At 47.1% G+C, this 13,068-nt stretch overlaps 4 protein-coding genes across 4 annotated transcripts; 3 read left to right on the top strand and 1 right to left on the bottom strand.

Moving 5' to 3' along the window:
- Positions 1 to 1,035: 1,035 nt before the first annotated feature.
- FG386_001728 (cutinase negative acting protein) lies at positions 1,036 to 2,943 on the top strand (the record flags this gene model as incomplete). The annotated part of the gene is made up of 1 exon (XM_067341121.1): positions 1,036 to 2,943. One exon carries the CDS (start codon positions 1,036 to 1,038, stop codon positions 2,941 to 2,943), a length of 1,908 nt encoding a protein of 635 aa, XP_067196929.1.
- Positions 2,944 to 4,216: 1,273 nt separating this feature from the next.
- Positions 4,217 to 8,464, top strand: FG386_001727 (P-type Atpase 3; the record flags this gene model as incomplete). Its single annotated transcript, XM_067341120.1, has 2 exons — positions 4,217 to 7,936; positions 8,012 to 8,464. The coding sequence occupies 2 exons, from the start codon at positions 4,217 to 4,219 to the stop codon at positions 8,462 to 8,464; spliced, it is 4,173 nt and encodes a 1,390-aa protein (XP_067196928.1).
- A 1,086-nt stretch (positions 8,465 to 9,550) lies between these two features.
- On the bottom strand, positions 9,551 to 12,274 carry FG386_001726 (uncharacterized protein; the record flags this gene model as incomplete). Its single annotated transcript, XM_067341119.1, has 3 exons — positions 9,551 to 9,610; positions 9,683 to 9,727; positions 9,791 to 12,274. 3 exons carry the CDS (start codon positions 12,272 to 12,274, stop codon positions 9,551 to 9,553), a joined length of 2,589 nt encoding a protein of 862 aa, XP_067196927.1.
- A 453-nt stretch (positions 12,275 to 12,727) lies between these two features.
- Positions 12,728 to 13,048, top strand: FG386_001725 (uncharacterized protein; the record flags this gene model as incomplete). Its single annotated transcript, XM_067341118.1, has 1 exon — positions 12,728 to 13,048. The coding sequence occupies one exon, from the start codon at positions 12,728 to 12,730 to the stop codon at positions 13,046 to 13,048; it is 321 nt and encodes a 106-aa protein (XP_067196926.1).
- Between the last annotated feature and the right edge of the window lie 20 nt (positions 13,049 to 13,068).

Raw genomic sequence — 13,068 nt, 5'->3', positions numbered from 1 at the left:
ATTTTTGGTATTGCTCACCGATTATTTTCTAATTCAATACGTGAGTTTTCCTATCTTTAAATACAGGTTTATGAGATTCAGGTAAATGGGCGGTGAGATATATCTGTGTCAGGTGAAGGCTTAATCCTTGTTTATGCTTGCTATCTTGCCACAGGTTGATCTCCAAATTACTTAACTTTTCCTCAGGTACCGTGTCGATTCGCAAATCTATTAATATTATTTATTTGATTAAAAAAATTTTTCCATATTAAATATATGTACATAAGGTACCGGGAAATTATTCCGTCTCGTTATTGTCTCGCAGGTAGATAATAATTAAAAAAAAATTTTCCACCAAGACATTAGTTGTCAAAATCTGACATAGAGAAGCGTATTTTTTTGAGAGAATATTTAAATAAAGGAAATTAGAGAATAGACATTCACGCTTTGATTAAACATGTCGGTAGGTTCACTTTTTTTCACATGATATGGTTAACGGGACGTTTGGTTTTCTTTTATAAGGATTATTCTTTTTAAGTTGAATATGATGTGGACTGTGTCCTTTAAATTACAATTAAATAGGAAAACAAACGTTTCACCATCCTTTTTTTTGACAGGTAGATTAACTTAATTATCTAACAGAAGTTAAAGGTATCTAAAAAGACTATTGAAACTTTAAAGGTAAAGAGTAACTCAGCAGACAAATCCTCATCTAGTGATGATTCAGACACATCAAGTTTTGTAATTGTTAAGAAGGCAGAGAGAAAGATAAATGAAATCAAGGATAAAACTCAGAAATGTTTCAAGAACCTTGAGAGCAACAAGAGTAGCGGTTTAAAGAAAGCGTCCCAAAAACCAACGAAAGTTCATGATTCGTCTACTGACTTAACATCCGATTCGTCAGATTCAGATTCCAGTGTTAATAAAGGGAATAAGAAGGGTGTGACTCAAGTGAGGAACGCAAAGTTAAGCAAAAGCGATACAAGTACCAGCAGTAGTGACTCTTCTTCAGAATCAGAAGTGGAAGTTGAAAAGAATACAACACAAACAACACCAATGAAAAAGAAATTAATTTCCAAGTCTTCATCTTCTGACTTAGATTCATCATCAGAGTCAGAGGTTGAGATAAAGAAGAACGTAACAAAGACAATGCCAATGAAGAAAAGCATCGTTTCAAAGGCCTCTTCCTCTTCTTCCTCTTCATCCTCTTCATCCTCTTCCTCTTCATCCTCTGAGTCAGAAGTTGAGACAAAGAAGAACGCAACAAAGACAATGTCAGTAAAGAAAAGCATCGTTTCAAAGGCCTCCTCCTCTTCTTCCTCTTCATCCTCTGAGTCAGAAATTGAGACAAAGAAGAACGCAACAAAGACAATGTCAGTAAAGAAAAACATTGTTTCAAAGGCCTCCTCCTCTTCATCCTCTTCCTCTTCATCCTCTGAGTCAGAAGTTGAGACAAAGAAGAACGCAACAAAGACAATGTCAGTAAAGAAAAACATTGTTTCAAAGGCCTCCTCCTCTTCTTCCTCTTCATCCTCTTCCTCTTCATCCTCGGATTCAGAAGATAGCAAAACCAAGACAAAAAAGAACGTCGTTTTAAAGACTTTGACGCCTTCATCTTCTGATTCTGATTCTTCTGACTCGGATGTTAATATGAAAAAGACTAAAAAGACAACTCCAACGAAGACAAATGTGTCAAAGTCTTCTTCAGAGTCAGAAGATGTCAAATCGAAGACAAAGAATGTCGTTTTAAAGGCCTCCTCATCTTCCTCCTCTTCCTCCTCGGAGTCAGAAGTTGAGATAAAGAAGAACGCAACAAAGACAATGCCAATGAAGAAAAGCATCGTTTCAAAGGCCTCTTCCTCTTTCTCCTCCGACTCGTCTTCTTCATCCTCGGAGTCCGAGGCCGAAAAGAACAAGGCTAGGAAGAGCGTCACTCTGAAGACCTCGGGAGTGTCTTCTTCTGATTCCTTCGACTCGGATGATGACGCTAATAAAAATGTCAGAAAAGCAACTTTGACAAAGACGAAGATATCAAAGTCCACCTCTTCCTCTTCATCTTCAGATTCAGATGTTGGTGTAAGGAAGGATTCAGGGAAATTCGACTACAAAAAGAACATTTTAACTAGAACGAGTTCCACTACTGATTCAGAATCCGATACCAAAGGTGATCACAAAAGAAAAGCTGATTCCGAGTTATCTGGTAACAAGGAAAGCAAACAAGCCAAAGTATCTAACTTGAAGCGCCCCAATCTAGGATCATTAAATGATGATGGAAACGAGGGCGACGTTGGTAGCAATAGTAGAAAGAGGCAAAACAAAAATTCAAACAAAGACAAAAGAGAAGTTTATTGTGGGAATTTACCGTATTCATGCACGGAAGACGAGGTAAGAGGCTTGTTTGAAGAATGCGGTTCAGTTGAGAGAGTGTCTGTACTAGCTGACAAAGGTTGTGCATTTATAACATTTGAGGATGAGCAGGGAGCGAAATCAGCAATTGAGTGGAACCAAACTGAATATAAAGGAAGAATGCTTAGAATAAATATGTCCGCAGATAAGCCTCAACCAGGTAGTCTAACAAGCTCAGGATACGGTCCTTCTGTGATTGTGAAAAATATACCTTTCTCCAGTGACGATGAATCTATTAAATCTTTCTTTAAGGGATGCGGTGTTGTTAAAAGAGTATCAATCCCGAAATACTCTGATTCCGGAAAGATGAGGGGCTTTGCCATGGTAGAGTTCGAGAGTGATGAACAGATACAAAAAGCAATACAACTTTCCGGTACTTCAATGGGCGGGAGAGAGGTTAAGATTGAGGTTGCTCTTGGAAAAAATAATTCAGGTGAAGGCGGTAACAGGGGAGCTGTAAAGGGAAGCAACAAATCAGGAGGCTCTAAGAACAACAGTTCGTTTTCCTCAACTGCGTTTCAGGGAAAAAGCACCACATTTGACGATGATAGTGACTGATTTTTCGAGATAATCTTGTTGATTGAGGAGGAGTAAGGACAAAATGTGACTGTTGCACTCTATATACAGGAATCGGGAAAGTGCAATCCACATATAATATACATGCAAACATAAAGCATGCACACATAAATAGACGCAGTGTTGAAGTTGAGTAGTTTTACACTGCGATAGTTGGCAAGTCAGGCCATCGAGACGCCCTTAACTTGCACATTATCTCATTTAAACCCTTTCTAGTGTGTTCATTTAGGCAAATAACAGCTGTTTCTGCATAAAACCCCTCCTTTCTGACTTAAAGTATACTGGATGTTGTTCGTTCAAACTAACGCTTTTAGCAGCTGTGTTGTGTTGGTCGGCATTTATCGAACATGCATACATACACATGCATGCGGGAAAGGCACGTTTTTGCTTTTGTAAAGACATTAAGTGGGGAGGTGGTGGACTTGGAAAGTTGGGAGAAAAGACCGATTTTAGGGCTCCACAGACAATTCGTAATATCTTGAAATGGAAGGGACATACTGCTGGCGTGATGTACAAGATACGTATTTTCCTGCATTTAATACGGCATAAACTAGCATTTATGTGGCAATAATACTAAAAGAACTCAAATGCAGGCGGACGTAAGAGAAGACAACCAGGGGAAAATAGCTGCGCCACTTACAGTTCACTCTTCTGCACAGATAACGGGTTTAACGATGGGTACAAAAAAATCAGCGTTAATTATCGGTACCTTCATATGGGCGGCACAATTAGTATTGAAATATTAAATACAATAATTAGGTAGATAATTAATAATGGCAATGCGTATAAGTATACATATAAAAACGGTATTTAAAGGTGCGGGTAAAGTACAGCAGTTTACATATATGATTAAATTGCCAGAAATTTGTATTAAGAGCAACAAATATATGTGGATGACAAACAGAACCGAACTATAATAGTTCGAAGTCAGACAGCAAGACAAAATAAGACGCAGTTAGTTGGTTTAGTCCACGCGGCTCGGCAATACAACACGCAAAGGGAAGTTAGGGGTGGAAAAGTGTCAAGTTGCCTGGAGGCGAGGTGTATATGTATTATGCGACTCTGATTTGATGTTGTTTTTGGATATAGCTGTTCGCAAACTAGAGAGTGACAACTGTTGTTTCGTTTTAGAGGGCAGCGTGATTTAAGGTCGAGATAGAGTTGAGAAATAAGGTTGTCTGAACCAAAAGAGCAAAATTGACGTACAGGAGAGTTCCAGTGTTAGCTTTGAGAAGCGAGTAAGTGGGTGTACAAAATGAAACTGCACAATCCATCCGAGCCTATAATAAGTTGGAGTGTCGGGAAGATAACAATATACAATCTGCTGATTGCGGGGATATTGGGGTATTTTTGGAGTTTTTACAGGGGTAGAACAACAGTGGGTAAATTATACAGAAACGCCAATGGAGAGTTGTTTAATGGGACTCAAAAAGGATACAGGCACTCTGTGGTTGGAGGTCTGTTGAAGTTGTTTATTATAGTTTCAACGTTCATTCCATTTTTGTTTATAATGATACACACTTACGATACAGCAGGATGTGACAGAAGGGAGTTGGCTCCTTATTGGTACACAAGAGCAATAACGTTTGTATGTTTGTGGCTTGAGTGCTTTGCTGTTTGTTTTTTCTACAGAATCACGAAGACGCTGTTCAAACAGTTCTTTTTTGTTCCGGTTGAGTTGAGGGATGCAGAGTATGTTTGTATATGGCAAAGGGTTTCCAGCAACCTCGACTTCGCCAACAGTACAATCAACAGCAAGGATTCGCGACTAAAGAAAGTCATAAATTCAGTACTCGAGCCGTTTAACAGACTTTCTGCTATTCTAAACAACGACTTTTCCGGATATAACTTACACACGGTTCGTGTTAACAGAGGAAGAAAGTCGGGGGAGAAGTCTTATTTTGAATTGCTTTGCGTTAGATACTGGTACTCTGAGAAATTGGGAAGGTTTACCTGCATGGAGGAGTACAATGGAGACTCTGAGGATGCCGCTGGGGAGGGAGTGGTGAGCAATACAGGTTTAATAGGAAATGACGTGTACTGCGTCAATAGCGTCATGGAACTTTTGCAGTTCAGACCAAACTTACATTTGAAGGAGAAACCTGCACTTGGTGATCAAAATAAGGCCTTAGAAGCGTCCTCATCTGGCGACGTCTCTCAAATCAGAGGTTTGGACTCTAAAACGGTGTTTGAGCAGAGGCAGTCTTATGGAAGAAACGAGATAGTAATCGAGGTGCCCTCCTTGATTTACGGACTCGTAAACGAGATTATGGATCCTCTAACTATCTTCCAGCTGTTGATAGTTTCGTCCTACACTTTCCAGGGATACGTGTTGTTCGCAGTTAAGTGGGTGCCTATGATGATTATAAGCGTAATAGCGAATATAAGGACCCACTTCATGAGTGTGAGAAATGTGAGAAAGTTAGCCGAGATGAAGTCAAGCGGCTCCTTCAGAACTATCAGAGACGGGAGGATAGTTACTGTTGAACCACATGACCTCGTACCTGGAGACATTATACATCTGGACGAGAACACAACAGCTCCGTGCGACCTGCTGTTGCTTTCGGGATCCGCGGTTGTAAACGAGTCAATGCTTACGGGCGAGTCTGCAGAAGTCATTAAGATGCCGATTTCCGAGTGCGAGAGCGTCAAGATATCTCCGGAAGACGGGCCTTTTTCCGCGAAAAAGCACTTCTTGTATGCTGGTACCAACATCACCGCGGTTTACGAGAATGTCGGCAAGGGGGTGCTTTTCAGAGGCAGAGCCTCCTGCTCTTCTTCTTCCTGTTTTCAGGGAGCTCCAACCGCGTCCACGAGGTCAACGGACTCTTTTGGCAACATGGTTCCGGTTGATTTGGGTGATCAGCAGGATTTCAGCCAGGAACACAGCTACAGTAGGAGCTGCGGGACTACGGCTCTCGTAATAAGGACGGGGATCTCCACACTCAGAGGTCGAATTATAAGGTCCATTCTGTATCCGAGCAAGTTCAGTTTTGACATGTTTGACCAAATCCCTCTCACCTGGCTGTGCCTAACCATTCTGGTTGTGGTGTTAGTGGTAAAGCAGGGAAGCTCGTACAATTGGAGTCTTTTCACATTCTTCTTCGCACTTGGAATAATGAACTCTATCTACCCCCTTTATCTGGGAGTCCTAAGTACGCTATCGCAAAATGTGGCTTCTAGGCGCCTTTTTAGGCGATTCAAGATCAGGTCCCTTGTTCCGACAAGAATTATGTTGGCAGGAAAGCTGAGGGTGGTCTGTTTTGACAAGACAGGGACGTTAACCAACGATCACTTGAATTTCATTGGTCTTTCTCCGGTTGAGGCTCTGGACGAGGTCCAGCGGGGGCCGGCAGGGGCGAAGGCAAACGGGAGAGGCCAGGTTGGAGGTTCGGACCCGGAGACGGACGCCGTCAGCTACTCACTGCTGGAAAAGATAGTTTCTGTGGAGGAAATGAAGGAGAGGTATCAACTGGCCTTTCTTTCGATCAGGAGCTGCACCTCACTGAGCCACTCCCTCTCGAACTTCGGGCTCTCCCGCGAAGAGGTGTCGGACAGAAACGCCTGCTACTCGAAGCTCAATGGAAACGATACCGATAAGGCCTTGTTCTCCGCAACAGGAAGCTACTTTGAGAAGGTACCGCGCTCTGAAAAGGTTCTTATAAGGTCAATCTTTGAGGACGGGGCGTGCAACGGAAGTTCGAGTTCCGCCTTCGACACCCTCGAAATCCTCAGAGTGTTCCCCTTTGACTACAACAGGAGACTCATGAGCGTTCTTATCAGGTGCAGAACCAGCGATAGGTACTATCTTTTCACAAAGGGGGCTCCTGAATCCATCACGTCTCTCTTGGTGAGCGGCGTGAGTGCCGAGCTCAACCGGAGAGTTAACTCCCTCGCTTCCCTGGGATACTACCTCATCTTTTCTGCCTACAAACAGGTTGACCCGACCCTGATTGGGTCTTACCTCGCTCTTGGCAGAAGCGAATTGGAGAACGAACTCACACCCATAGGGCTCCTTGTTTTTGAAAATGGCATTAGAGAAGAGGCTCCCGGCGTTCTCTCGCAGCTAGCCAGTTCGGACGTGCTCACGCTCATGGTAACCGGGGATTCTCCGCTCACGGGTTTCAGCACGGCCACGAAGCTTGGGATGATCCGCAGCAGTGGCGGGAGGACCGCCTTGTCCGAGTTCAGACACGAGGAGGGCTGCACAACGGGGGGGGTCGTTACGTGGCGCTGCATGGAGACACTGGAGGTCATTCCAGACACGGAGGTCTACGCCGAAACTGCCTCTCCGAACGGACCCTCGAACATAGTGCTCACGGGAGACTGCTTCCGCATTTTGCTCAGGGAGCACTACGCGCGCGCGCCTGAAGGTTTGGACGTCGAGGAGGGAGGGCCGGCGAACGGGGAGTTGGCTGCGTTGGTGAACAGGGAAAGCAGGCTGGAGCGAATACTGAGGAGAGTCAGCGTTTACGCGAGGATGTCACCGAACGACAAGGTTGAGATCGTGAACTTCTTCATGAGGAGGGGATTGGTTACGGGGATGGTGGGGGACGGCGGCAACGACTGTGGCGCCCTTAGGAAGGCACATATAGGGCTTTCGTTTTCGAGAGGAGATGCGTCCCTGGTCGCGCCCTTCAACTCAATGGATTCAGATTTGAACTCTGTATTGGAGATAGTAAGGGAGGGAAGGAGCGGCCTGGCGACGGCGATGTCGTTTTTGCTCTATTTGATTTACTATGGGGTTAGCACGTCGCTGAACGAGATTCTGCTTACCCACCTTGCCTACGCGGCAATTCCCGACATCGCGAGCTCCTTTGTTGCGTTCTTCATCCACACAGCGCTCCTGGTTGGCTACATTTTTTCGTCGCCGTGCAGGAGACTTGCGGCTGCCAGACCCTTTGGAAGCATTGTGAGTCTGAGATTCGTTCTTTCACTGTTTTCGCCAATAGCAATTTACTTGGCAGGATACATGGTAATGTCACGCCGTCTTTGCTCTAAGCCGTGGTTCGTGTCCTCGTTTGAGTATAACACACGAATTCCCGCCCAGAACTGGTTTATGAGAATGGACAATATTGAATTTGTTTCTTCTTGGGCGTACAGCTCCATCCACATTTTAACTACGGCTCTGTGTTACACAATGGGATTCCAGTTCAGAAAGCCGTTCTACACAAATCCAATCATTTTTGTTTCAATAGTGGCTAATTTTATCGTCTATTCAGTACTCATTTTCACAGGACCAAATCCGTTCACGTGTATGTTCAGGGTTAATTGCGACGTAGATAACATTAAAAAGTCCGTAATTAAGTTATTCGGGTTTACACTTTTAAATCCGTCTTCGAGGCCGTTCTCCGGACCGACAGGCTCTAATATAATGCCATTTAGTTGGAAGGTTGAGTTTTGCCTCATTTCGCTTGCCACTTCCTTTTTCACGTTTTTGGTGTTTTCGCTAATTACGAGGCACAAGGAGGACTGCAAGACGTCAATCAAAAAGGATTTTTAGTTGTTTATCCACGCTTTAGCCGTCTGACATGTATCTGCTCTCTAGTGCGCAGTAAGTGTGCGTGCTTCTTTTGTCGGAAAGTAACGGTAAACACACGTAAAGGGACATTTCAAGGTAAATAGTCGAATTAAATTTTAATTTGTTTTAGCTTTTCTGGGTTTTAAGGGAGCAAGCGTTGAGGCGTTCTTCGCATTTCATCTCCCAAACACGCAGTAGTGAATCAGGGGTCGCCGTCCGAGTCGCGCCTCTCAAGACGGAAATGAAGCTCCGGACCTCTCGAGTTTGGGCAACACCACTTCCGGCCTCGCTTTGCGTGCGCAAGCTCATCGATACCTCACCTCCACACGCCGCTTCAGCTACAGTGGCGCGTCTGCGTGCTCCGGTCACTCCGGGTGTCCGCTCGAGACGGTCCCGGCTCGGCCGAGTCCTTCCGGTCTCGCTTCTTGTACAGACGCGCGCGCCGCTGCTCCGGACAAATGGAGAGGGAAGGAAGAGAGGCTGCTGCGAAATACGGGGGCAAGAGAGACAATGGTGGGTAAACAGCGTCGGCAGAAGTAGAGGGCTCAGACTGATAAGTGTTTGAGAAAAGAATTGACGTTCCTGGAGGCGGCCAGTTAGGAGGCCGGTATGCAAACACCAAGTTCATAAGTCTTGCGTTTTCGCTTTCGTTCTCGTTGTACTTGTATTCGTGCTTCTCCGTCTCGACGCTCCCTGCCACTTTCAAGTGGGTTCAGGGGAAGTCCAACAATCAGGTCTCCGCATCAGCACTGGGCCAGCAGTCTCGGTCGATTTCGCGCATGAGTCGCATTCCGTCGCCGGCTTCCCAACGCAACCCTCGCTTCTCCTTGCCCGGGGGTTTCTAAATTAAGAATACCCAGGGTCTCCGGGTGGCCGCTGGTGCGGAGCTGTCGCATAGTTGGCTAGTGCGCGAGATTCATACCCTCGAGGTCACGGGTTCGAGTCCCGTCAGCTCCTTATTGCTGCTTCGCCGCCGCGCGCGCGGCCCGCGACCGGAGAAGGGAGGCGGCTCTGCCGGGCGCTGTGTGGCGGTGAGCGGTTTGGGCAGGGACGCGCGACTGGTTCGGCTCACTCCAGGTTCCCGATCGCGATCCTGCCGGTCTTTCTGTCCGAAATCACGAAGAACTTCTGTGTATGCAGAGGTGGGTGGAAGTTGGTTAGGTTAGCGCGGACCTAAGGATCGGTCAAGGTTTAACTTACCGTGTTGTTCTTGGAGTAGAAGCTAACGATTTCAACGGAGCAGCGCTGGGAATCGGGGGCGGGGCCGCCGCCGAAGGACTCGTTGTGGCGCTGAGGCTCCCCGCGGACTCCGTTTCCCGCGCAGTCCGGAAGGAGCCCTTTAGCTCTCTGCGGACGGTGTATTCTGGAGACGTCCTTTAGGTGATGGAACACATTGGAGATGGAGTGGTGGCAGTTGCTGTCGCATCTGAATTTCGAGATGCCGTAAACGTAGTTGTAGTAAACCTTGTTGGTTGAGCAGTGGCCGATGTCGATGCTGAGTGGCGGTACGCTGCAAAAATTGAGCAGGTCTAGACTAAAGCCCAGGACGCGCGAAGAGCTGCCCCCGTTGTTGATAAGCATTAGGATTTCGGAGTCGGCCGTCCAAATTGCATCGACCACCTTGTGAGTTGGGTGGGCGTTGGGCAGCGACACTATGGCTGCGGACACGGAGAAGTTCGCCTTGATCGGGGAGTGTATGCTGTTGCTGTGGTGGATCGTAATGCTGTTGTCGAGGTCACCCAGTACCTGACTGCAGGATTCGCGTTTGCCGTCGAGTTCAAACAGTCCAAGGACCTCATCGTTGCCGAACTCAACCATTATTTTAATAAGGGCGCTCTGATTGTCCGCTCCGCCGTCTGCCGCGTTCTTGAGTTTGCCGAGCAGAGTCACGAGCATCACGTCACTGCCGTCTGCAACACTTACGTTTAAATTGCCCTTGGTGTCGGCGCTCGAGAACACGTTTGAGCTCAGATCGACGCTAAAGTCGAGCAGCACCTTATTTGAAATGTATCTCTCGGTTACATGCCTAACCAACAGTCTGTAAAACTCGTCCAGTGTTGAACTCATTCGGCTGACGGAGAATTCCGGGGAGTTGTCGTCGGCCAGAAGTTCGTCTATGTTCTTGAATTCGATGCACTCGAAGAAGGCGCTCGTGCTCGAGTTGTCGCAAAGGCCCTGACCGGCGCCCAAGTCTGCGCCCTTCTCCGCCAGAAACTCCTTGAGCAGTTGGTAGTCCTTTTCGCCTATGTGGAACTTGTCTGATATTATTCTTGAGTTGCCGGAAGAAATTATTCTTGGAAATCCGATTCTGTCAAACCCGTCGAAGTCGCTTGAGGATTCCGCGTAGGTCTTCGCTATACTCACCGTGTGGATGAACACGTTCACTATTGGACAGACCGACTCCAGCTCTCTCATCACGCCCTTATAGTAAAGCAGCAGTCCGTCTACCTGCTTCCCCAGACGCCCACAGCCGCCCATCTCAGCTGCGATCTCCGAGTTTTGAACTACATCCCATATGGTACACGTGTGCTCCAATATCGGATGCACTGTATTCGACAGCACATACAGCATGTACCTAACTGAATCGTCTATGCTTTGGCAAACAACTGCAAGCTGGTCAATGGTCACGTTCAAGTCATTCGACAACATTTCTTTTGTTATGTACGTGTTCAATGGCAGTCCGAAAACCATTGAGTACATAATTGCGAGAAGCTTATCGCTCTTGATACTGCTCTCGCTGCTAATGAACTGTCTGAACGGGACGACGCCTGTCTTCCAAACCGAGTGAATTTGCTTTATCACTCCTCTGAGGTAGGCCATGAGCTGTCTTATATACTGAACGCGCCCAAATACCGAAAATATTGAGTCAAACGCCTCCAAAAAATACCTGACGTCTATGACCTCAAATCTGCAATTTAGATTGCCGTCCAGGTGGTTGTACGTTACGACAATATAGTTCTTGCACACACTTACATCGCCCACCCCGTCTGTCCCGTCCTCGCCCGATCTGTTTATCCTGTAATTCCAAACAGGCGTGTGGCCTCCAATCGAGCATATCATGTTGTTGTTTGCGTCCAGAGACACAAATAGTGAAATTTCCTTCTCCTGGCCAGAAAAGTCCGGAATCAGTCTGGGCGCTTCCTTCGTTTTCACGGCCTCGCCTGCCTCCTGGTTAAGGCAGTCACTTTGCGAAGCTGCACTCAGGCTGCCGGGCGCCTCGCTGCCAGAGCCGACAAACTCTGTCTCGAGTGACCCGGCAGCGTCTGTGAAATCCCCCATATCGCAGCCGTCGCTTTCCTCTGTATCGCAAACAGCGGTGACAAAGTTCTGCACAGTGCCGCTGAAGGTAAAGTCGTTCGACACAAAGTCCCTCAAACTAGTCACGTAAGGGTAGATGCTAGTCAACTCGATCAAATATTTCGGGCACACCCCCTCCTCGCCGTCTCTGCTTGTGCGCTCCATGTTTACGTTCATGCTTCTCACTGCCACAACCTCGTTGTATTTTGTGTGAATGCAGTTCTGATTTTTAACTGTACCGCTCGTGTCTATTACCGTTATGTTGCCGTTTGAATCTCCAATGCATACGCTCCTGTTGCCGTCGCACCAATCCAAACAATTCGGGACGTGCTTTGTTTGGTACGACCACAGGAGCCTTATTGGTCTATCTGCGCCATCTATTCTGTACAACTCAACGGTGTTTGCATTTGAGGCCACCAACAAGGCCAGCAGCTTTCCACTGGGGTGTATAATCCCACGCCTAACGTGCTCCTTCCTGTAAAGCATGCACGTCATCTTCTTCTCCGTGCGTCTCACTCTCGGCGAAAAAACAGAGACGCCGTCCCAAAATGGTCTTTGCTTCGCACGGCCGACTACTTTCCCTGTCGGAACCGGCCAACGCCGGGCGTCTCTGTGCGTGATGCTGTTTCAACAACAAAATCCGCGAGATGCTCGCGACACTGTCGCCCATAAACAAGCTCACGGAGGGCCAAAGCGCCTTAGCATGTTACCGGCTGCTCCTACTTGTCAGCCCTTGCTTCCTCCCAAAATCAAATCGCAAACGCTCCAACCCGCAATTACTGGCTTCTTGTTTCACTCGCACGCGCCTCTCCACCAGCCCGCGCGCGGCAGGACCGTGTGGAGTCGGCCTCCCTCCTTTGCCGGTGGCTTGGGAGGGCGGGCAGGGGCGGCAGAGACGCGGCAGTTGGTTGCGGATTGGTCCGCAGTCGGCACCTGGGCACTGGAGGCATGGAGGAGACTGTGAAGAAGGAAGAGCCGTGCGACTCGGAGGACGTGGCGTTCCCCAGCGAGTGCATTGAGTACATAATGAACAGACAAGGAGCCAGATCCAAAAACAAGGATGTGTTTAAGATCGTTGGGCTGGCAGGCCAAAAATACATAGAGGAGTGCTTGAAGAAGAGCATAGAGACGAGCGACGGGAGGTTCGTGATTAAGAACGATAATTTAAGGAACTTTATAAGGATGGAGAACTCAAACAGCACAATTTGGAACGACTTCAACGTTTTTTTGATGTCGGACAAGAGGTACAGGGAGTGCGATAACGCCTAGTAAGTAGTGCGGGCGGCGGA

The sequence above is a fragment of the Cryptosporidium ryanae genome (assembly GCF_009792415.1).
Source record: "Cryptosporidium ryanae isolate 45019 chromosome Unknown contig_27, whole genome shotgun sequence".
Lineage (NCBI taxonomy): Eukaryota > Apicomplexa > Conoidasida > Eucoccidiorida > Cryptosporidiidae > Cryptosporidium > Cryptosporidium ryanae.
The sequence above is the reverse complement of the archived record's forward strand: the minus strand, read 5'-3'. Positions and strand labels throughout refer to the sequence as shown.